Raw genomic sequence first — 24531 nt, forward strand, 5'->3', positions numbered from 1 at the left:
ATTTACCCCTAAAAAGTATTACTTTATCCACTTTATAAGGAGCTATAAGAAGTTTAATATATATAGCTTTATAGAGGGCCTAGTTAGTAACCTATTTATACTAAAGGTATAGATTAACTTAAAGCTTAAATAGGGGCCGTATATTAATATTATTAAGGTAAAAATGGTTACCTAAATAGCNATACTAACCTAGNTTATAGCCTNTATATAGGGCGNCTCCCTTTAAAAGGTGTAGATAATATACTCTACTATAGTTTAGTTAGTAATTTTATATAGATATAATACTTAATACTTACTACTAGAGTAGATAAAGCCTAAGGAGATAAGTAAAACTAAGCTATACTAGATAGGTATAGTATAGAACTTATGCCTTTGCACTATTATAAAGTATATAAATTAATACTAATAGTAGTACTTAAGTATAAGATAGAGTTTCCGCCGCTCTAGATATACTTAAAGGAGCTAGCTATAGTCTATATAAAGAGAATATATTAAGAGGGAATATAATACTATATAGTCTATAATAGCCTACTAGCTTNAGCCTAAAATAAAGCTATTAATATAGCCTACTAAATAGGATAAGCTTAAAAGGATAGTAATTACTATTNTAGGGATATATATATATATAGCTAATAGACCTATCTGTGACGGCGCTGGAGCGCGTCACCTAGTCAGGGGTTCGCTTAAGACTTGGCATGTGTATATAGACGTGGCCTCACCNCCTTCTCTTNCTCCTTAGCTTAATATCTTCGTAATACAGCATTCGTTCGCTTGATCTTGCAAGCATTCGTTCAAGTCTCTNTNGAGACATTTGTTCGATAGTTNGAGCCGTTATACTATCTATAATATATTATAGAAGGAGTAGAAGGGCTAGAGTATAANAAATATTTAAAAAGTAATAAGAAAAGGAGTAGAAAAAATACTAAAGTATACTTACTTACTATATAATAGCCTAGGCTAAGCTATAAAGTAAAATAGGGTTTAAATGCTATATAAGGCTTATTAAAGTAAAGAGTATAATTAATATGCTACTTAGAACTAAATATATAAAGCCTAATAGATATCTTTGCTATTAAAAAGTATTAGGGTACCTACTCTAGCCTACTTACTCTAGCTATAACTAATAACTAATAATATATATAGTAGTATTCTACCCTAAATATACTACCGGCTAAGCGGAAATATATTACTATACTAAAATATTCTTATATAGAGAGCTCCTAGCTAACCTAAAGGCTACTAAGGTAGTTATANATTAGCTTATATAGATAAACCTCCTACTATACCTCTTACTAGCTAGAGAGCTAGCTTAAGTTAAAAGAAAAAGCTAAACAGTACTTTAAAAAAAAGGAGGATAAATACTATAGGTATTATAGAATATAGTAGAATATTATAGGCATAGTAGAATATTATAGGCATAGTAGAGTATAGTAGGTAACGCGCTATAATACTATTATACTAATATTCCTTTTTTAGAAAATAAAAAAGTAATAAAAAAAGTAATAGCCCTATTAGGCTTATAGGCTATAGAGCTATAGATAATAATATAGACGGTAGTATATATAATATATATTAAATCCCTATAACCCCTATTTTATATCTACCTCCTTATTACTAAACTTACTACTAGCCTTCTATACTATTATCCTTATAAACTGCTAGTTATATATTCTATTTAAATACCTATATAGTATATTAGAAATAGTACCTAGGCCTAGCTATATACCTACTAGATAGACTTAGGAGTATATATTAAGATACCTTTTCTATAGCGCCTTAAGGAGACACCTACTTATGACTTAATAGTTACTAATTAGAAAAGAGGTTATTTAGACTATCATAATAGTATTGAAGTAAGAGGTATTTTTTGGCTCTAGCTATATAGTTTCCGCTTGTTATATTTTATAGACCTATAATAGACATAGTATATAGACCCTAACGGTATTCGCAATACGTTTAATTAAATATCTTATCAAATTTTTATAGAGTCTAATAGCTGTTTTACTAGGTATAAGACTAAGCATGATTCTATATAGTCATATCTAGTATTAACCATTAAATACTATAATTAGCTTTTAAGCCATTATATATAACTTGGTAGTCAGTTTCCTAGGGTTATTACTTTATATTTAGGTCGTTTCACTATAGTGCTAGTTATATCACATTTATATAGCTATTTAATAAGTTGAAGCTATTACACCTAAAATATAGTATAATTATATAACAATTAAATTGTATAGGTAGTTATATGGCCAATTATAAGAACCTTCCTAATACATTTAGTGCTGCCGTGTATAGTAGAGCTTTAGGGCTCTATATAGGGTTTCGGGCAGAGCTTCGAGCAGAGCTTCCGAGCAGAGCTTTAAGTGGAGCTTTGAGCAGAGCTTCGAGCAGACCCTCGAAGCAGAAGCTCTCGAGCCGGAGCCTCAAGGAGCTTCGAGCGGAGCCTCGGAGCAGAGCTTCGAAGCAGAGCTTCGAGCAGGGCTCGTGCAGAGCTTCGAGTAGAGCCTCGTGCAGAGCTTGGCAGAGCTCTCAGAGCAGAGTTCGAGCAGGGCCTCTGCAGAGTTCGAGCCAAGAGCTTTGAGTAGAGATTCGAGCAAGAGCTTCGACCCAGAGCTTCGACCCAGAGCTTCGACCGAGAGCTTCAGACCAGAGCTTCGAGCGCAAGAGCTTCGACCAGAGCTTCGACCAGAGCTTCGACCAGAGTTCGACCAGAGCTTCGACCAGAGCTTCGCCAAGAGCTTCGACCAGAGCTTCGACCAGAGCTTCGACCAGAGCCTTGCCGACCAGAGGCTTCGACCAGAGCTTCGACCCAAGAGCTTCGACCAAGAGCTTCGACCAGAGCTTCCGACCAGAGCTTCGACCGGAGCTTTAAGCAGAGCCTCGTGCAGAGCCTTGTGCAGAGCTTTTATATAGAGTTTGTATTCGTGCAGGCGTTCGTGCAGACGTCCGTGCAGGCTTCGTGCAGGCCTCGTGCAGGCTTTCGTGCAGGCTTTCGTGCAGGCGTTTTATGCAGGCAGCGGAAGAGCAATAAAGCAGGTAATAAGGCCCAGAGTTTAGTCCTAGATACAAATACATTAGCTATTTAGGTATTTATCTAACTATAAATATTAAGGATTGGTAATAGTTAATAGCTCTAGCTAAATATTTACTATTTTAGTAGTAATATTTAAGGTAAAATGTAGCAGTAACCAATAACGCCGTTTATAATAATTTTGGTAGCGTTAGAATTGCCTTATAAAGCTCTAGAATATAACGTTGGCCGATTAATCTATAAAGGCGTTAGTTTATTATTAATTAATAGTAGTAGAGTTTTAAGCAGAGCTTTTAAAGGGAAGATTCGCTTATTTAAGGCAAAATGTAGTAGTAACCCACCAGGCCGTTCGCAATAATTTTGGTAGCATTAAAATCGCCCTATAAAGTTCTAGAACATAACGTTGGCCGATTATTTATAAAGGCGTTAGTTCGTTGTTGATTAATAGCTAAATAATTTAGTATGGCGCGCGAGTTTGTATAAGAATGTTACATATAAATTGGCGCGAGGGACTAACAAATTTCCGAACCGTGTACCAGACGACAACAACATAAGATGATTAATCTGTTATGTAAGCAGCTTATGATTGGTTGATCGTCTGGGACCGAGATAAATACAAACGTAACTGTGGACATACTATTGATCCCTTTGTGTGGCAACCGTTTCTTGCACTTTTCGTATATGCACGCCCATAAGCCTATCTAGAGGCTTCATACCGTATATGGCTTGGTGTTGAAGCCTCTAGTCAGTGCGGTTACTCGGCGTCAGGGGTGCTCTGGCGCCTCATTGACACTTGGTGAACAGCAGCGAAGTGGCTAGGAAGCCTGTATAATATTTGGTGTAGTTAATTAAAAAGCTTTAATATCATCGCCGTCTATTTAATCCTTAAATTATTAGCAAAATGTTGTCCTTATGCAGCCTGGCAGTAATTTAGTGGACTTTAATGGAAGATTTTCCTATATAATCAGCAGCTGGTTGACAGAAGAAGGGCAGAAATCTACAGACATGGCGTCATATATCACGGCTTCTTGCTCAACTTCCTCAAATATATATTGGTGTTTTTAGTGGTAGCCTTCTACAATATTTCGTCGGCATCGCAATATCGACGTGTTTTAGTGGGGATTGCTAATAAAATCGCGCTAGCTAGGGTGCCTATAGCATTCTAACCCAAACAAAAGCGCCAAAGGCGCCCAATACGAAAAGTGACTTTTGCCGCACGAAGGGATATGGCTGCGCCACCTCGGGCCGGTATTGCGATAAAATGCCAACTTGCCTTGGCGCTAAGGTCCGTGCGCAGAAAGTCTGTGTGTGCAAAACGCAGGACATCGATTTCTGTATGCTACTGTATGCAATGTACCGCGACTTCACTTTAGATGAGGCGTCAATTATTTATGAAAGGAGAGTAGAAGCTGGGCAGAAAACTCAGAGTTAGATATATACCGGGCCGACCTGGCCATTAGACCAACTGCCATGTTTGACGTAGCGTAGGAGATTTCCTTTCTCAAAAGTCGGCCGGGTCAAGCCCTATTCGTCATCCCGCTGCAAGCCCGGAGCCTCGCTTCTCGCGTGACATTCCCCACTTCGTACTAGCTTGACTCCATCAGGCATTTTCACAGGTCTAAATGACTAGCTGCAAGCATGCTAGACTGACTCCGGTGGCCGATTTATTATTACATTGACTAACATAACTCCTCCTCAAAACAGAGACCTGGAGGTTAGTCATAGGAAGGGTATCATAGCTATAATCTTCCATGAACACCAAACAGCGCTACTACTTAACAGGATACCATAGCGGCTAAGAACTTTTCCTCCATATCTACGATGCACTTATTTTTTTATTCTTAGGCTCAAGGTATAACCGAATGCACTCCTCGGGCGTAGCTACATCCAGAATGTGGTTGTACCGATCAGTCCATTCCGGCTTATTCATAGGATGGACCACAACGAACCGTCTGTATTTTGTGGCCTGGGTGCAGGCCCATCCCGCAAACCATTTCACCAAGAAATCGGTTGCTCTTCGCTCGTCTTGCTCCCAAAGAGCATGGTAATGCGGCAACTCTTTAGGAGACGCAGAAACAAGAGACGAGTCTTTAGAGGGATTCGGTGGATCCATAGGGTCTTGTAGTTCAGGTGGGACGAGTTCACTCAATTTCTCGTAGAGCCTAATCCGACTAGATCATGAAAGTGTTAGTTTCTCTCAACCAGCGATGCTGAGATTTCTTCAAAGCAGGCTTACTCTCTCTCCCGGCCTTCCATTATAACATCTTGGTAATCCTCCGCAAGCCTCAAAATCCACGGCACGAGTCCTGGCCGAGCTGCGAGCTTCCAAGTCCTTGAGCCCTGTGGTACAATCTCAAATTTCTCCTTCACAAAATTCTTTACAAGGGCAAATGCAAGCCCTGGTTGATGTACAAATACGTCATCTGTTATAAATATGACACTTCCAGAAGGGAATAGCCGGGCGCAGGTGTACTCTAAGCCCTCAGAGTTGGCCCATAGATCACACCCGAGTTGAAAGAAGTTTATCGAATGACCAAGAAAATACCTCAGATTAGGAATTTCCCAATAATGATATACGTCTGGATGAAGCTAAATAAAGCATTAAAATGAATGTTGTTATTCATGCAGTCACTAACTCACAATTATGACTCCACTACGGCAGTGTTTGCGAAAGTATTCCCAAGAACCAGGCACACCACTGTGGTAGATTTTCACCCGCTCCAGCTGTAAGAACCTTGTTACTAACTCGAGTTCTTCTCTGTGCTCCTCGGGGTCAAACATCAAGAAGGCTCTTCTCTCAAGCGACTGTTCAGGCCATTCAAACAGTCGGTCGGGCTCAATGCCGAGGTTCACGCGCAGCATAGCTTTCATGTCTTTAATTGAAGACTCATCGTCGGGCATGAGCGCTGGGGCGTTGTTGGTGGTTGGGGATGAAACTGAGCTCCGAATATGAATACGTAACTTGCGTAAATGAGCTTGTTGCGAGTTTGGATGAGCGATAGCATTAAGAAAGTTCCACGATTCTTGTTGAGCAGGATATATAACCATAATGGCTTGATTGTAATAAATGACACCTCCACTTGAGTCCATTCGAAGGTACTGAGTGTACGCTTCGAGCTCGGTGGAAGATGAAGAAACCGGGACGATGTCGCCAATCGTGAGGGTGCTTGAAAGCAAATCCTGCTCTTGTTAGTTGTAGCCACGGAACTCGGAACTAGCTCACTTGCTTGATCACAGATTTCCTTCCAGTCATTGGGATGACATGTATTTTTCACTTCAAAGCGAGGAGCACTACCCACCAAAGAGCGAAGTTTTCCCCTGGTAGTATAATCAAACCCGGTCAATTGAACTTCTATCTCGTGACTATCTTGACCATTTTCTCCCGGGAGCACCAACAAAGCTTTGATCGCATCTGGTATGACTGAGTCTTGGCGTTCTCCAGTAGGTATGGATGGGCTTATTGCAAAAGTGAAAGGATGAGCTTGGGGAGCAATTGTATTCGTAACGGGTAAGGGTGGTGGAGGCGGGGGAGGTAACGGAGGCGGAGGGGAGACCGGCTTTTGTAGTATTTTGGCTATATCTTGAGCTGGCGGTTGTCGCACTGATTTAGACGTTTGATTGTCTTGAAAATCCGAGGGCGGAATATTTGGAACCTTGAAAGTACCTCGACGAGATGCAACTTGTCCTGTGTGGCGGTGAGCAAACATGCACTCGGATTCGGACTTCCAGCAATGTCCCTTATGCCAATAATAGCAGGTCACGTCCTTGTCAAACGATGTGGTGGAGGTTGGCTGGTCAACATCTTGGTCCCTTGATTCAGCCTGAGAATGAGGTGGGACTATTGACTTGTCCACAGATACTGGTGGTTTATTATAGAGTTGAGCGACAAGGCCTGTATTCCAGTGTGCATACTTGCATTCAGCTTCAGTTTTGTTACAACCCTGGAAAAACCAGAAATTGCAGGTCAATGGAGGTCGTAGGAACTTTGGAGGTATAGTACCATCAGCTGGACAAGTAAGATCCGTTAAATGATGCAGGAAACAACATTGCTGGGCATTGTACTGGCAGCTACCGTTTTTCCAGTTAAAACAAGTCATTGGGACTTTGTCTGAATTTTCGACTGCCACAGATATAGACTCAAGAGCAGCATCAGGCGTTGCGCTAGCATCATCAAATCCACGCGCATTATCTTCTTTATGAGAACCTTCAAAGTATCGAAGACTGTAAGGATTGAATTGCCCCAGATTCGACGCACCCAGTCCTTCTGCTTCATCAACTGCTTGTCGTGTGCCGCGCTTGGATGCTGAAGGGTTGTTTGACTCGGTCATTGCACCGGAGTTCTTTCTGCTAGCTGAACCTGAAATTGTATCTACAAACTCCAAGTCTTCAGGGTCTGGTGCCCGCTCATTGCGCCCACGCAATTCAGCCCTTCGAATCATTTTTAGAGTCTTAAAGGCGCCAGACCCCGTTGTCCATTGCCTTTTTGGCCCAGGAATTTTGCTCATATTCATGGTAATTCCCGTTCTTTTCATCGTTGTAATCGTAGTCTTGCCCGTTTTTGATCCAGATACACCACTACTCGTAACATGAGCAGAAGCAGAAGCATTGGTAATAGAGCGGGGGGGAGCTCGTTGCAACGGAGTAATATCTGGTGATTCAGGTCGACGGTTAATTTGTCTAGAAACGCTCTCTACTGCGCGAGCAGTTGTATCGTTTGGCTTTCTCGATAAGTTGTCGGCCTTGGTAGAGCGCTCTTTTGGAATATCTGTCTGATTCTGACTGCCAAGTAGCTTTGTCGGTCGTGAAATTGCCTTAGACGACTTTTGTATTAGTTCCTCCATCAAAGAATCCTCCGATAATGGCTCCGGAGAGGCATGTCTTGTCTCTTCAACAATCATGGAAGTCTCATTCAGTTCCTCATCATCGGTAATGAGTCGTGGCAGATCACGAGTGACCCTTTTTCTCTGCCTTCGCACGAGAGGTATATCATCGTCAGTATCGTCGGCTTCACCCTCGGCTTCGCCATCTGCTTCGCTCATTTCCTGATCGTTGTCCGATTCCTCGTTTTCTGGGGCGACAGGCAGGCCCAGTTTGATCCTTTTCACTCGTCGCTTCTTTTTCCTCTGCTCTTTGGCTTCCTCAAATTCCACTACAGCATCCTCAAACTCCTGTATGTTCTTCTGGTTAAACTGGTCGAAATTCTTAATGGACTTGGCATGACCTCTCGAGATGCGCATCTTCCGTTCAGTCCAGTCTTGAAATATGGATTTGTTGTATAGATTGGACTCAGGCTCCCATGTACATCTAATCTAGTTAACATCAATTCGCATAATTCTCTACGTCAAGAGCGTCCAATCTCAGAGCGGAAGCGCGGCATAATCACCTGTGCAGAGGATATCCTTCCCATTTTATAAGATAATTTATCCCATCATCACCTTCCTCTTCTGCTAAAATCGCTTCTACCTCATATTCCTCTTGCGGCTCACTAGCCACTGTAGAGGTGATAGATACGGAATCAGAGTCGATATCATCCGGAAGAGTTGTATTTTGTTTGGGTGTAGCCATTGCGATTATCAGAAACGACGATGACTGGTCAGTGTGATGCTGTCTGTTTGAAGTTTTATTATTGAAACTGCAGAAATCGACGAAGCGATAGTTTCAAACGGTTTGCGTGGTAGGTCGGTTCACCCTTCGCTCAAAGCATACGAATTGTTTTGCAGCACATCCAATGGTGATGTGACCAGTTGCCCGTCATCGCCTATGAGACTTGAAGATGCCGAGGTAGGCGCAAGATATTTCTGCCGCATCGAGTGCTTGTTTATTCATAACGATAAAGTCGAGGTGCACGTCTTCTGACACGTGACCTCTCGATTCCGAACACCAGCTGCTTTATCCCACGTCTCGGCCACCAACGAGGCATCCAAATACGCCCCTTGCACCTTTTCCACCAACAGCCCTCCCCTCCTGCAGCTTTTCCTCCCTCCTCTGTCTGACAGACTTTCGGGACTGACCTAAAACGTCCTAATCTACTACGCCTTCCACACTGTACCTAGTCACCCTACCTCTCGTCCACCACAACTATGGCAAACGATGAATATGATGTGAGCTCAAGCAACTCATCGAATAGCCTGATCTAATACTGACCACCGCCGCCTTGTAGTTCTTATTCAAAGGTGCAAACAGACCTTCCTACTCGCCTAGATAAATCTTACTTACATATCTACGAACAGTCGTACTTATTGGAGACTCTGGTGTTGGTAAATCCAACCTTTTAAGCCGTTTCACTCGTAACGAGTTCAACCTCGACTCCAAGTCCACCATCGGCGTTGAGTTCGCCACTCGTTCAATCCAGGTCGATGCCAAAACCATCAAGGCGCAAATCTGGGATACCGCAGGCCAAGAGCGCTATCGGGCCATCACCTCCGCATACTACCGAGGCGCTGTAGGAGCTCTGCTAGTCTACGATATTAGCAAACACCAGACCTATGAGAACGTTACACGGTGGCTGAAAGAACTCCGAGACCATGCCGATTCAAACATCGTCATTATGCTAGTCGGAAACAAAAGTGATTTGAGGCATCTAAGGGCAGTTCCCACGGAGGAGGCAAAGCAGTTTGCAAGTATGTCTTAGCATACATTGGATACTATACATCTTGCATTGTAGAAGCCAAGTTAATTGGTATCAATCTAGGCGAAAACAACCTCTCTTTTATTGAAACCTCAGCGTTGGACGCCAGCAACGTTGAGCTAGCATTCCAGAACATTCTGACTGGTACGTTAACCTCCTCCCTTCCATAGTATCTGCGCGAGTTATATCCCAGATGAAGAACGTATGGATTGCTTGGGGTTATGAAAGAAATATCATTGCCTAAAATTGAGCAACCCGTCTCGAACGAAACCAGCATTCGTGAGCAACAAAGAAACAAGAGACAAAAATATTAGCAAGCCGTATCATATAAAAGCTCGGCCCTCTTTTTGATTGTTTCAGTTTACGAATCCCCGTGTCTAGTCTGGCAAAGAATCGATACTCCATACTATTCTGTTGGAAAAGTCAGCTGACATATTTCAAATTAGAAATTTATCGCATCGTCTCAAGCAAAGCGCTCGACCAAGGCGAAGGAGGGCAGAATGTCTTGGGTGGTGAGCGTAAAGTACTCGAAATCAGCAAATCGGCCGACACAGAGGCGAAAAAGGGCAATTGCTGTTAGAAAGTCTTCTCGTCACGTCAAGGATTTGCCTTCTAGTTCTCCTCATCCCTCGGTATGTTTGTGCCGCGTTCCGGAAATGATTTATCAGTGGTACGAATATGAGAGCGACGGCGTAGCTTGCATGTTACATGGTTTTTCCAACCTCGTACTCTCTCACTCTCACAAACGGTCACTGTCATGCAATGTCTTCATACGATTGTCGGCGTATCAGAGATTCTGGAGAGATTTTTATATGTTTTCAATCACCTTTAGGTGTTTGCTTTGCCTTTTTAAGATGGGTGGGCGGTTAGGGGTCTTGCATGCAGGGTTTCTGTGGTGATAATTTTCCTTGGCTGTACAATCATAATACAATGAGCAGCTTAAGGCCTTTTACTCTTTCGCTATATCCTTATTCTGACGACCATTGAAATCGCTAATAGGCATACCCATCAGCCCGGTCGTTTCAGAATTGTTACAAAACAGTTCAGGGCGCCCTCCAACCCTTCTCCCAACTCACCATTTCCTCGCCGATCTTCTTTGCCTTTTCCCATGCCTCAGATACGTCTCCGATGCATCCTCCCATCTTCCTTCTCCAAATTTTCCTAAACACCACCGCAACTCCCTCTCTAACTCCTTCCATCCCATTTCCTCCGATTTCTCCGTCTCTCTGTCCATCCCTCCGAAACGTATGCATAGCATTAATAAACCCCATGACTCTTCCTAGCGATATCACCCCAGACGAATTCCATCAAGGTCACTTCACCATTACTCACTCCCTCTGTCTCCACGGCATCACGCACATCTCCCACCCATGCCCTCGCATTCCCAGAGTCGGCTTCCACTCGATGCAGAATCCTATGCAGTAGTATGCCCTCGACCACAGCCGGCGCCTGCATATGCCGAACTAGGAATGAGCAGGTGGTAAGTCGGCGCTCAGAACTTGCGGGGCGGCTTCGAGGGTTGAGTGGAGCTGGAGAGCTACAATACGCGGCGTTGGTACTGGATACTGAGCATGAGTAGTGGTTCGGAGAAGGGAGGAAGGGGGGGAGACAGGGCTTTAGACTGCGTATGAGTTCCATCTGATAGAGATAGCTTTGATTAAAGGATGGTGAAACTATTGAGGTGGTAATCCGAGAACTATCAAATATCTAAAAGATATTCAGGTCATACTGCAATTATAGGCACGGAAAGGTTTTGCACTCTTTGTATACATATGAAGCTATTTTAGAGCGTTGAGAGAAAATTAAAGATATAATATCACTGCTTGATTTTGGCCTCAAGCACCCAATCAAAATCTTTACCAGTCGCTACGTCCAGCGCTGTCCGTCCTATTTTGTCCTTTGCCTCAATATTTGCGCCCTGTTCAAGCAGAAGCCGTCCTACTGCTTCTCATCCACAGAAGGCTGCACGGTGAAGCGCTGTCCCTCCATTCCTGCCCTTCGCTTCAATATTTGCGCCCTGTTCAAGCAGAAGCCGTACTACTGCCTCTCGTCCACAGGAGGCTGCATGGTGAAACGCTGTCTCTCCATTCCTGTCCTTTGCCTCAATATTTGCGCCCTGTTCAAGCAGAAGCTGTACTACTGCCTCTTGTCCATAGTAGGCTGCATAGTAAAATGCTGTCCATTTATCACCCTCTGCCTGAATGTCTGCCCCATTTTTTACAAGTACCCGCACAACTCCCTCACACCCACTGTAGGCCGCATAATCGAGCGCCCTCTTAGGTTCTCTTGAAATTCCCTGTCTAAAATGTTGAATATCACAGTCGGGAAACCAAAAACCATCAAACTTCTCCCGTATATTGACTCTATGATCCACTAACAGCAGTTGCACCACAGCCTCATGCCCACATTGAACAGCCCACCAGAAAAGTGGTGTTTCGCTCCAGTCATGCTGAGGATTGTTGTGCGGTCCGTCATTCAACTGACTTATGGGCTGAGAGGCCAAGGTTGAAGCTACTACCAGTGCGCTTTCGGTGCTATTCGTTCCAGAGGACTTGGTTTTCGAGTTGGGATTCTCTGGTAGCGACAGTATCCCATCCTGACACTTATTTTTCACTGCAACCATTAAAATATACCCTTTAAGATCGTCAATATTTACGTGAGCGTGGCCACGGTTAAGGAAATATAACTTTGCTGCCTCGAAAATTGCGCAAAGCTTTTTTGCATCTATCCGACATTAACCCTAATTCCCTAGCAGAGCGAGGTCTTGCGTTTGAGTTGGTGCTGTACCTGTGCCGGTTGTAAATGTGATATTCTCGTCCTCTATTAACACAGAACTGCCTTTTACGTGAGCATCTACCTGGGGTTGAACTAGATACATATTAATTCCATAGCTGCTATATGCAGGTGTGGTTTGACCTACCGACGGCTTCAGCTAGAGTAGACCCGTTCTGATCCTGGGCGACTAATCTAGCTACATTCGTAGTCTCATGAACCAAGAATAGGATCATGCATGGCAGTGGCTCTTTCCGGGCCTTCCGCCAATGCAAGGCAAATCTAAAATTGTTAATACTTGAACATCCTCGAAGCAATGGGGAAAATAACTTTTGAAAAAATATTTGCTCCTCTCCAACTGTCCAAAAGTCGGTATATGTTCGAGCGCTGCCTGATTTGTGTGATCCTTTTCCTGGTTGTAGAATGAGTCCCCTAGTTTGTGTCTCCCATATCCGTAGATTTTTATCCTGGATATCAATACCGGGAACCGTAAGATGCAAGTCTCTGATTCTTTTGAACTCTTTTTTAAGTTCCTTGAAACTCGAGTCAGACTTTCCAAAAATGTTGGGTATACACTTCTCGAAGGGTGACCAACTGCTGATAAAAGCTGCACTTCGAAGTGCGTACTGGAAGTAAAGAATGGTAGTTGTGGATGGCCGGCGATAATGTCGATCAGTATCCACGACGCCTTGATCAAATTGGCATAGGCTGATACGGGCACACATTGATCGGAAACAGGTGGCGTGTAGAGTTCCATTTGGGACTGTTCGACNCATGAGCGGTAAAATCGACTTCAATCAATCAAGAACTCGGACATACTTTGAGTAACCACCATCTTCCTGCTTGAATCCATTGGTCTGCCCCTATGGTGCCCCAGGGCTGTAGGACTTCCGCATTCTTCATTAAAGCGGCACTCAAAGAGGCCCTGAATGTCACATTATCCACCACCGAGACTGACGGCGGCACAGAAGATTGATTTTTTGAGTTTTGAGAAGAGGCCTGGATATAGCTCTTGATCTCTGTAATATCAGTTTCTAGAGCCATAGTGGATGACTCGATGCGCTTCAACGAGGAGCTGTAATTGTATCGATTAGCATAAAATCACATGGAAGGTTCGAAAAGAAACATACTTGCCGACACACGTCAAGAGCAGGTTCATCTCCGTATTGTGGCGGACTAACTAACTAGCATGAGCACTCGAAGATTCCGGGGGGTAATTTGTTAGCACCTTGTTTCTCAGCGAATCCAAGCTAGTAAACTCAAACGACCACTTGACCTTCGTCCATATTTTTTTACCTTTCGAGCTAGGTCTAAGTATATCGTACTTCATAGCTACCTTCTCTAACTGCGTCAAAGTGATCTCGATACGAGACACCATCTCTTTCACCATCCTAACTCGGTCCTCTCCCGCCTGTACTAGAACAGAGTCGGGGTCTAGGGCGTCTTCTTGGAGTATCTTAAGGGAGTTGGAGAGGGTCGAAATTTCTCCCAGAAGTAGCTGGAACTCTTTAGGAGCTTCCCTGGCAACCTTATAACACTTTTGATAGAGTTTCCATGCTAGCTCCCCCGCCGCGAGGAAATCTCCGACCGAAAATCCAAACGACATCACGGCGAAAGTTTTACAGTACGGTTTACAGCCAAGGTCTGGCGAGGAAAGCTGTACTAGAAGTAAAGAAGTATAAGGCGAGGATGACCTAAAGTGTTTAGGATCGAATCCGTTGGGATAATAAGAATTTCGAGTGGAAGTAAGGCAGTTGCAGGGCTCCTATCTTTAGAACCAATCGGAGCTGAACACATAAAACTAAGGCTGGTGCGGCTGAGCTTGTTGCTGGACCCATTAAGATGTCTGCCTACTGGAACAAAACGCCTGGTGTTTCTACTAAGGTGATTTTCGCGCTGTACTGTAGCAACATGATGTTTGTATAAGGTCATGCCTTATTAGACCCTACAATAAGTAGGTTGCAGTCGAAATACTTGGCCTGCTAATCTCTCAAGAATAGGAAGTATATCGTGGCTGTTGCGTCTTTCCCATGTCTACAGAAGGAGGGCTATAACTTACCTCATGGAGAAGCTAGCCTATTGGCTAATCCCCATTCGAGCATGGCTAGTCATAGAAGAGTGGAACTTGATAGGATGTCGCCTTATCGCGAAGTTACAGGTTGTGCAGGAACCCAGAAATGGTGTTGGACAGGAGCCGATGGCGCTAAAATGCTTTATTGTGGTTTGCACACACAACATCGACTTTTGGTGAGTTTACCATACAAATCGTATGCCTGCCACGCCTGATACACTTATATTTGCCTTTTATGCCAAAACGAATCCCTCAATGGCAGCTTCATCAAATTCTGGTAGCTTTTCTATTTAATTGGTCTATTAAGTGTATTGCAGTAGCTACAAAGTTACACCTTTTGACTATATACCGAATCCAGCTTAATTTTGACCTCTATGGGGAGGCATACCCCCCCCCCTAATCTTAAGATTGGGCGGCTGAGAGCTATAGATAAGGCATATGAGAAAGTCCGTGATATATGATGTTATAGTGTTGAGTGCTAATATTTTATATAGGCCCTTATTGCTTATCTAGAGGACCGCCCAACTGCCTTCCTTAACGAAATGGCCTGGTTTCTATAGGACGATTATAATATTATAGCATCCTTCTTATTAATTTAGCGAACTCTCCGATGTAATAGGTGGAGTAGAAAGGTAGTATAAAGGAGAGCACAGGAGCGCTCTAAGGACCTACGTGCTGCATAGAAAGGACGCCAGTGTATATGGGACATTAATCGCCTTATATTTATTAACGAATTAGGCGCCAATGAGAGGACCGGGTATAGGAAGTTTGGCTAAAGCCCTGTAAACGTTCCTGCGATTAATACTACATTAATTAAGCGGTTAGAACGTTGGAGTATTCTTCCTGCCTATATAGTTAACGGCTATCTCCCTGGGACTCTTATTTGGTAGGGCTTAATAACTGCTAAAATATTTAACGCCTGGATTAAATCTACAGTTCTACTATATTGTATTCCTGGCCATATAATCTTAGTATTAGATAACGCTTTAATACATAAAAGCTAGATAAGGGAATGATTGCGTATATAATAGAGCTATATATTCTAACTAGTAATTATAGGAATTTATAAACCTCTGTGCGGCCGCCCAAATCTATATCGAATATCTTCCTCCCTATTGCCCAGAGTTTAACCTAATTGAGCTTTCTTTTCACGATCTAAAGGCGTGGATTTAATTAAACTCTAATACAATTAAGGACTATTAAAGCTTTAGTACATTCCTGCAGTTTAGTATATAGTGTATAGGGTTACGTCACTCAGCAGAAGGATACTTTTGGCGGGCTAGCTACCTAGTAGAGAACTAGTTAGGGACGCAATCTTTTGTAATTTAGTGCTGGGTATATAGAAATTAATAACTTACTATCCCTTTTGTATTACTTGAAACGTCTTAAGTTCACGCCTTAGTCGTAGTAGGAGACCTACTGCGAGGCCTAACTTCTCCTCCCATACCTACTCGCTTATCCCTATACGTAAGGCCTTTAAGTTATAGAAGTTCTTAATAAGTATATTAAGAATAGATTCTAGTTTAGTTTAAAGCTTTAGTGTTATCTAGCTAGGCCGTTTTCTTACCTAGTTAAAGAATTCGTAAAGCCTTTCCTTAGAATTGGAGTTACTAGTAATAGGACTAGTTGGCGGCGCTGGCGGTAGTGGGGTACCTACTAAAGCTAGAGCTACCGGAGGTGGTTGAGGTGGTTGCTAAGGTATTTGAAATAAGTTCTGTTATCCTCCGGTGTTGGTATAGTAGTTAAGGGGGGATCCTATAGGGGGGGGGGCATATTGGCCTTGGGTAGGATAATAGCCATAATTGACTCCTAATTGAAAATATCCTCCCGGGCCGTGCGCCCGCCACCCCCCCCCTCTCCCTACCCCCCCCGCAGCTCCATTCTTAACTAAAAGACGGACGGTAATAGCAGTAGAAGGTTCTTCCTCGGTAGCTTTACTATCCTTAATTTAATTGCCCCACGCCCTTATCGTAAGGTAATTAACCGGGTGGTGAAAATAAGGAAGCTCTGGGTTCCCATTTACCTAGTAGGTTCCCCTACTATTGGTGCATATTTTTACGGTATAAGGCTATTGGAAGGCTACTAAAGGAGCTAGATTACCTAAAAGGACCTCTGCTAAGATGCTTTTAGGTAAGGCAAGATATTAGGCAACAGTTGTACTTATATTGCCCTTCTTCTTCTTAGGTGTATTGGATATACCTAGGTTAAGAATATTTAATAGATGCGCGCTTATCTGCGTACTGGCTGGTAAGGTAATACTAGAAGTATAAAGAGAGGTGTATTTTAGAGCAGGTAAAGGCGTCTTAGTTAATATAACTACTGCTTCTATACGTAGTCCTTTCTTCTTATTTATATGCTAGGTCCTTATAATATTATTAAGCTCGTAGACGTGTACTTTGGTATAGATATCTTGTGGGACAATATCGCGAGCTATTATACGATCGTAGGAAGCGGCCGCCCTAATAGAGTACTTATCCTTAAAGGATCTGCTTGGATGATTAGCTTTAACTTTATTAACCTAGCAGTCGATTTTAGTAAGAAGCTCTCTACCTACAATACGCTGCGTGGAAGTTAAAGCAAGGTCTACCTCTACTACTCGAGCTTTCCAAATTGCCATATAGTATATCCATACTATATCGGGCTCTAAGGGAGTTGGCGAGCTTAAATCTACGCTAATAACTTAATTGGGTGTATTTTTACGTCTCGGCAGAGGCCTTAAAGGCTTAACAGCTTTGGGCTTCTTCCTAGATGTCAACTTTAGATTCGAACTGTTCTAGCTCAAACGCCTAGTAGGCTTCTAAGTACGCCGATTTAACTTAGAGACTTTAGTGGCCTTGGCAGATTAGGCGACTCTAGCAGCTGCAAGAGCTTTTGTAGCTCCTCTAGTTGGACGAACTATACGCCTACTAGCTATTTAAAAGCCTTCCTCTTCCTCTAAAGGCTCACAAGGCTCCCGCTTAATAGTTGGATTAACTAGCTCTGCATTCTTATCCTCATCGTCTTCCTTATCTAAGTCCTTATCCGACTCCTGCGACTCTAACTCTACCTCCTCCTTCTCCTTCTCCTCCTCCTCCTCTTCTTCTTCCTTAACGTCCTTGGGCTGCGGAGGCGGGTAGCGCGCTAGAACTGTACGTAGGCCCACATAAACAGGTTGAGTAATAGTATTCCGCTTGATTAGTTGAGAACCTTGTGTAGATTGACTGGCGGCTCGTTTCCGGAGGCTCTTGTGGGCTACCATGGCGCCTACAACACTTAAAAATTGACCTAGATAGATGATATAATATAAATATAAAACCTCACTATTTTGGAAGTAAAACTAATACGTGCAGGCGTGGCAGGCATACGATTTGTATGGTAAACTCACTAAAAGTCGATGTTGTGTGTGCGTGGCTCGCTTAATTTGATTTTCGCAACACTTTTGCAAACCACAATACTGCTCTAGGGTTGATCAGCTGTAACAAACACGACGTCCACTTATTTGTTTCTCTAACCAGAACGAGTGGATTCGATCTCGCCTTCAATTCAATTAATGACGAACGAGTCCCGGACCGAGGCGTCGTATGCTTGCTTCAACCATGATCGACTTCTCTCTGCCTTACACGACCACAAGGCAACCGCCTAAGCCGAAACGTGGACCTCGTTAGGAAACCTGTCGTGCCTACTACTCTCTATCCAATGTTGACAACGCCCGACTGGGCAGTAGTCATCGGCCAGGTAAGTATATGCTAGGCGATCCTGTAATGAAAACCATGATACTGCCACAGCACTGCCACCGATCTGGAACTTGTAATAGATCGTGTGCTGGCCCTCTCCGAATGTCATATTCTTGACCTAGCTATGGTACCGCCTTCATTAACCTAGGCCTCAACATCCTTCCCTCCAGCCATAACTCCATCTGTACCCCCGTCAACCACTGCTTCGTAAGTGTCCTCACGGCATTCGCATTGTTAGAGAACATGCTAATTTTCTCGGAACTTTGCTTGGTTCTACAATATTTTGCCAAGGGCTCTCTCCTGGGGGAATCTCATGCATGACCATCTTAGCTAGCTGTTATGCTATTAGCCCGATAGTTAACATAGTGCCTTCAACAACTTGTACTGCAGCGCCTGCATCAACAAGCGCCTCAAGCTTGGGCTGCGATAATTCCACCTCCCACATACTCGGGTGGAAGCCGCCATGTTCCTTCATCTACCATGCCCGCAAGTAGTTTGGAAGAATAATCATCAAATTTGACCGAATCACTAACTAGTTCTCAGATATTTACAGCTACTGGGGAATTTGTAGGACCAAGTGCGACGACTTCAGGAGCTATAGTCACAGTCACAGCCACTGCACTATCAAGTAGTACTACAAACAGAGTCCCAAATCCGCCAACGCTTCACGGTCGAGTCGCCGTTACGACAGCTCAAGTTGCTATTGTGTCAAAGGCCGCCCCAACCCTTTTGGCGAATTCGATGGACAAAACGGCTGCTCGAACGGTTGAAGACGCAATTAGCACTGCCTTACAAGGTACACACTTTCCCAGAATGGTTTTCTGCGTCGTCTCTAACATATTGTATTTAAGCCGCCCAAATGCTGAGAATAGTGTCGATGACACTAGAAGCCAAATTTTTGCATTTATCTCGAGCCTGATCGAACCACTTCAAACTGCAGCGACAGTGGCTGCCACTACTATAGTTAGTCCTATAGTAGAAGCAGCTGCGTAGATTGCTATAGCAATAGCTGCGGCATAATAAATTGAACCTCATAAATTGTTCATGGGCGCTGACACGAAATAGCTGCTTCTGACACAGTGCTGCCATCAACGACGGTCCGCCACCAACGGCAGGCCCATCGACTACTAGTACGAGTATGGCCTCCCCATCCTCGCCAAGTTCCTCGTCAAGTTCCACGAGCACCTGTAATGTATGTATTGCATGCGCCGACGCAGGTATACCCGCTGCGTCAGTGGTGCCCCAGAAGATCCTTTCGCTGGTGGAATTAACATTAACCCGGGAAACTTAAGCAGAAACTTCAGCGGAAACACTAGTAATCATCGTCGTATACTACGTGGCAGGGGTTTCTGATATGCAAAAGCAAATCTCGCTGAGAGAGCAGCTATCGCGGACCGCTCCATCGACATTTGCGAACCGGTAGAAGCGCCCGATTACCGTTCATACAACCAACTGGGTGATGGCAATACCTACAGCCCATACTGGAGCCCCAATTACACCAAGCGGCCAACCTGCGGCAGCTGTGACTGGAAAGTAACGGGTAAACATTTGCGACAATATATGATTACTTTGTGAACTTTTTTTTCGTTTGTATCATTAACTGGCTTCTCAATGACGTCTTGGGTCCAACTTGCCGCTTAAGCAAGAATTCACGTGTCTATCCTGAGCCCAGTACATTTTTGACTTTGATATTCGCTCAAATAGTCCTAGAGCCAGCCAAGCACCAATATATAAACCCCTGGACGAAAGCTTCAAGGCATCCTTATATTGAACAGCGAAGTGAATTCCGAAGTACCAAATTACCCATAGTGGCCCACCAGAACACAATCACAAATACAAGAACTAATTAATACACGAGGCATCTTCTCTCAGGACACGAGGGCCCAAGAAACTACCCAGAAGGCGATTGAACCAACACAGGCACGTAATTACACGCGTCTTGCCGCGGACAAAACCGGCCAAAACCACCCAACCAGTACAATAGCAATGCCAATCTCCGCTACCCCCCCACGAAGGATCTGCAACGCTCATATGTCATCAAGGTCGTCCTCGTCCTCTCGCCGCTTCTTCTTCCCATCGCCGTTCAGCGTCTCCATGCTGATCTCATCGTAGTCCCTTTCCCGCCCGCCGGACCGACCCGACATAGCCATGGCCTGGCGTCCGGTGTCCGAAGACTCGAGGAATTCTCGGAGACGTTCTTTGCCGACTTCGAGTGCTTGCTGGCTTGCGGCGTTTGCCATGCGGGCCATGGGACTCCAGAGATTGAGGGTATAGGTGACATATGCGCCGATAGCGACAAGGATGAGGAAAATAAAGTAGACGGGGTTTCGGAGAACTTACTAAAGTTAGTATATGAAGTATTGAAAGAGTAGCTAGAATAGCTAAATATGGGAAATAAACCTACCGGTCATGATCTCGTTCCATCCAAGCGCAAGTAACAAACCGTAGAAATATAATGGCACTTGGGTCATGCCTCCAATCGCGCTGCGCTTTGCTTCAACATAAACGCCATCTGCCGTCTTCTTGAATCGCATAAGGAGATCTTGCTGCTTAGCTTCGCTCAATACAGTCATCTCCTCCTCTAGACTCCTGCCATCATCTTCATCAACACCGCCGATGGGAGCGAGATCTTCCTCATCAGCGGGTGACACAGACTGGGGCGGACTGCCAATCCAAGCATCTAGTGGAGGCGAAGCCGATGTACTTGATAACTTGAAGCGAGAGAGGAGCGGAATGAGTGTAATCGTAGACTCGCGCGCTTTGGTATATGTGCCTTCGATGTCATCGGTCGGGCGCCATATCCTGGGAACACCGTGCTCGTCATATCGGAATTTGTCTTCGAAACTGTATTAAGTGGTCAGTATGTAGTCCCATATCATCATCATTAAAGGAAACGTACTTCTCCCGTAGCTTGAGCAAAATGTTCCCTTCCATTACCTCCTCCTCGATCTTGGCATGCAACACCCCCCAAGATTTTCTCCGTAACCTCCACAAGCCCACTTCGACCTCTTCCGGACTTGCGTCAAAGCTACGCGCTCGATCTGTAAACCTGCGTTCGGCACCTTCGACAGTTTCGGTGAAGACATTCCATATCCGATCCCACAGATCTTTTTCCGTCGGTGGCTTCTCTCCATGCTCCGGAGCGCCAGATCCACCACGACCGGAGCCCAGCTTGTTGAATTCTAAACCCACAGATTCGCCGAGCCGTGATCGGACCCATCTTTCGACTCTAGTGGCGAGACGGCGCATTTCTTCCTTACGAAGTCGAGACGAGGCTTCCTCTAAATCTTTCTGGTAAAGGTTCAGTTCCTGCTCATAGGTACTCCAGGGAGCGCCTTCAACTAAGACAGCTTTTGCATCTTCCTCGAACTTTTCCAATGCCTTTGTCTTCTCCGACTCAACAATCTGGGCGAAGTCATACGTTGCGCCTTTCTTCTGCCCCAATTTGATAGCAGCGCTGACGGAATCGCTGAAGGTATCGGCTCCGGATTTATGCGCCGCGCTGAGTTGTTTCTGAAAGAGGGTTTTTAGTCTCGAGTCTACTTTGCTTTCTAGCTCTGCTCGCTTCCGGGTGTAGACGCCTTTGTGATACCGGCTGGCATTAGTCTCAAAGTCCCGCAAAACTGCTACTCGGGCTTGGTTCATAGCACCACCTAGCCCTGCTAGTACTGTTGGTTTTCCAATCCTGATGCCTTCTGCTTGTTTATCCTCGAGAGGAGTGATAGTTTCGTCGAAAGCGATCAGGACTTCCCGAGAGATTTCGTCACAGCGGAACTGCGCAAGAAGCTCTTGTTGAGTTGGTAGATCTAGATCTTTATTATTGACAATCTGATCCCACACGCCCTCCGCATACACCGCAAACCCATCGGCAGGGATCCTTCGGTGGTACTGCGGTAGGAAGACCGGTAGCGATTCCTCGTCAAGTAAGCCATTCTTCTTTGGATCTTTGTATCCTTCCCGGAAGCGCGTGGCCAGATTCTCCACCTCTTCCTTAAACCGCTCCGGCTGTAAGATTTTATGAGGGAGTGCAACAAAAGCGAAGTCAAAATAATCTTCTATCCGTGAGTTCTCTAGGCCAGGGGGCTTGGAGAGTGTTGACCATATTCTTGATAAATCTTGGAGGAGTGTGTTACGGAGGTTTGATAGGGGCGTCGTTCCTATGTGGTCTCGAATGACGAAGAAAAGGAGTGATTTCGGGATAGTTCTGCGCCAGCATTAGTATTTTCCAACCAGAAAAAGAACTTACTTACTTGCTGTCCTTAATGAAAAGCTGCAAGTTGACCTCAAAAACCGTCTTGAGAAGCCCCATATTCGCACCTTGGTACAAGCCAACTTGATGTTCCCAAATATTAATAATAAGCACCTCACTTGTCGCCAGCGCAAACAGCGCGCTCTTCCTCTCAAAATCCTGGTCCTCTCCTCTTTCCCGTCCGTCAGTACCCTCCACATCCATGACCAAGATGTTCTCAGCCATGCCTTTCGCCTCCTTATCAGCCCCTTCCCGCTTATTTTTGCTCATCCATATTCCCTTAGTGGTCTGCCGCCGCTCTTGCTCGGACATGACGCCAAACTCAGTGCCGAAGAGGTAGTTGAGCAACGTGGATTTCCCCGTCGACTGGGACCCGAAGACGGAGATGAGGTGGTAGTTGAAGCCCGCCGGTATAATTTTCTCGATGTTGAGATATGTTGAGAGATTCTCGCTGTATCATACCCTCAAATCAGCGTCCAACTTGCCTACAGCATTCGGACTGTATCAGGGGACTTCCGGAGTACTCACTTGAACTGCTTGTCCTCATCAATGACTTGGATGCCATGCTCGTACTGCTCCCTACTGGGAGACTCCCCAACGGGAGCGAAATGGCTGTTCATCATCAGCGAAGGAGCGGAAGGATGTTTAGCGTTGCTGGGCCGTCGGTCCCCGTTGACGTGGAGTGTAGACGCCATGGTGGAACCACTCCGAGGGAGCTGGCTAATAAAATAATTTGTGAACGGGAGGTCGACGTTGATGTCACGCGGCGAGGCGTTCATTCGTTGTCTAGACCTCGCTTAAGAAAGCCATCATGGTCATTCCTCCGTATGTTGAGAGACATCCCTATCCCATGTGCCCCCTGGCTCCTTCTGCACTTACTCAACTAAAGCTTTTAGGCATCCGCTGTCTAGCACGATCACGCTGAGGTGTGTGTTTAAGTTGATGCACGAGCACGTTGAGAGCATTCACAAAGCACGAGTCAGGATAGCATGAATTCAGCGAGGGACTTACATCCAGACTATTCTTATCCATGCTTTAGTACAGGCAAAACTCCTTAATACGATATCGGGTATATAACGATACATTTGGTATTATGATCTACACGTCCTAATCAAGCCATTTTTGGTGTAACTAACGATAATCTGACTTTTGACGATACCGTTAAGCTCTACCATCAATATCAGTATAACTAGTTGTATGGGAAGGGGTATATCTGGCCCATAAGGAGGGAAATCTATACCCCTTAGGCTTTAAGATCCACTTTTATTAAAGTTTTACTGCTTATTCACCTTACACATGACTTTTGATATAACAATACCATTGGTATTACGATACATTTGGCGCCAAAACCCATATTGTACTAAGGAGTTTTGCCTGTAAGAGAATCCGGCAAAGAAACAAATAAAGCCATCCGTTCAGCTCTCCATCGCATTACCGTGCCCGTGACCCCATTTTTGCCATTACTGTGCTACAAACCAAGAGGAAACCATAGACCATTTAAGATATATACCGCCAAAAGCAAAGATGAATGGAGCTACCGGAAATCTTGTGGACCATGAAGCCATAGGGTAACAGCTATATGAAGCCACCAGATCCTCCCTCGAAATCCAGACGCCCGAGAGCGAGAGCCCTCAGCCCGGTGCTTAGAAGATAGTATAGAAGAAGGCTTTTGAGTTGGTGAAGAGAGATGCCATTAAGACACAAAGGGAATATGATTTTATGCCAGAGGGTAAAGGTATTTTCCAGGAAGATATGTACCAACCCAAACATTGCAACCAGTAGAATTATAGGCTTTTACGCGATATCCCAAGCGCTGAGATGAAGTAGCTAACCGATCGATCAGTAGATATGTATCAAGGCGGAGGCCTAATTCGTACACCAAGACGACCTCCCGAGAAAGAAGGGATGGCTAAGAACAAATTTGGCGTAAGCATTTTTGACATGAGATTTTAAGTGGTACATATCAATGACTGGTACACCGGAAAGATCGGAACGAGTGTGTTGCCAAACGGGTAAACAAAGAGTTTTAGAGCTAGACTTTTTATCGCGGCTTTAGCGGAAAGT

General features: G+C 44.5%; 6 protein-coding genes across 6 annotated transcripts; 2 read left to right on the plus strand and 4 right to left on the minus strand.

Moving 5' to 3' along the window:
• Positions 1-4850: 4850 nt before the first annotated feature.
• On the minus strand, positions 4851-8599 carry K441DRAFT_679687 (uncharacterized protein; the record flags this gene model as incomplete). Its single annotated transcript, XM_067651295.1, has 5 exons — positions 4851-5205; positions 5271-5623; positions 5675-6219; positions 6258-8338; positions 8418-8599. 5 exons carry the CDS (start codon positions 8597-8599, stop codon positions 4851-4853), a joined length of 3516 nt encoding a protein of 1171 aa, XP_067500677.1.
• Positions 8600-8972: 373 nt separating this feature from the next.
• On the plus strand, positions 8973-10640 carry K441DRAFT_664803 (ras-related protein rab-like protein-11B). Its single transcript, XM_067649406.1, has 5 exons — positions 8973-9135; positions 9195-9207; positions 9265-9654; positions 9726-9806; positions 10109-10640. Exons 1-5 carry the CDS (start codon positions 9115-9117, stop codon positions 10240-10242), a joined length of 639 nt encoding a protein of 212 aa, XP_067500678.1. The 5' UTR covers positions 8973-9114; the 3' UTR covers positions 10243-10640.
• A 66-nt stretch (positions 10641-10706) lies between these two features.
• On the minus strand, positions 10707-11393 carry K441DRAFT_730229 (uncharacterized protein). The gene has a single exon (XM_067654214.1). The coding sequence runs from the start codon at positions 11298-11300 to the stop codon at positions 10920-10922; it is 381 nt and encodes a 126-aa protein (XP_067500679.1). The 5' UTR covers positions 11301-11393; the 3' UTR covers positions 10707-10919.
• A 1842-nt stretch (positions 11394-13235) lies between these two features.
• On the minus strand, positions 13236-14040 carry K441DRAFT_575310 (uncharacterized protein; the record flags this gene model as incomplete). The annotated part of the gene is made up of 3 exons (XM_067644157.1): positions 13236-13509; positions 13565-13614; positions 13663-14040. 3 exons carry the CDS (start codon positions 14038-14040, stop codon positions 13236-13238), a joined length of 702 nt encoding a protein of 233 aa, XP_067500680.1.
• Positions 14041-19396: 5356 nt separating this feature from the next.
• Positions 19397-19773, plus strand: K441DRAFT_664807 (uncharacterized protein). The gene is made up of 2 exons (XM_067649407.1): positions 19397-19448; positions 19514-19773. Exons 1-2 carry the CDS (start codon positions 19409-19411, stop codon positions 19639-19641), a joined length of 168 nt encoding a protein of 55 aa, XP_067500681.1. The 5' UTR covers positions 19397-19408; the 3' UTR covers positions 19642-19773.
• Positions 19774-19827: 54 nt separating this feature from the next.
• On the minus strand, positions 19828-23224 carry K441DRAFT_664808 (root hair defective 3 GTP-binding protein). The gene is made up of 5 exons (XM_067649408.1): positions 22996-23224; positions 22469-22918; positions 21118-22422; positions 20623-21062; positions 19828-20553 (listed from the first exon to the last, which is right to left on the minus strand). The coding sequence occupies exons 1-5, from the start codon at positions 23160-23162 to the stop codon at positions 20246-20248; spliced, it is 2670 nt and encodes an 889-aa protein (XP_067500682.1). The 5' UTR covers positions 23163-23224; the 3' UTR covers positions 19828-20245.
• Positions 23225-24531: the final 1307 nt, after the last annotated feature.

This window comes from Cenococcum geophilum (genome assembly GCF_001692895.1).
Source record: "Cenococcum geophilum 1.58 unplaced genomic scaffold K441scaffold_40, whole genome shotgun sequence".
Taxonomy (NCBI): domain Eukaryota; kingdom Fungi; phylum Ascomycota; class Dothideomycetes; order Gloniales; family Gloniaceae; genus Cenococcum; species Cenococcum geophilum.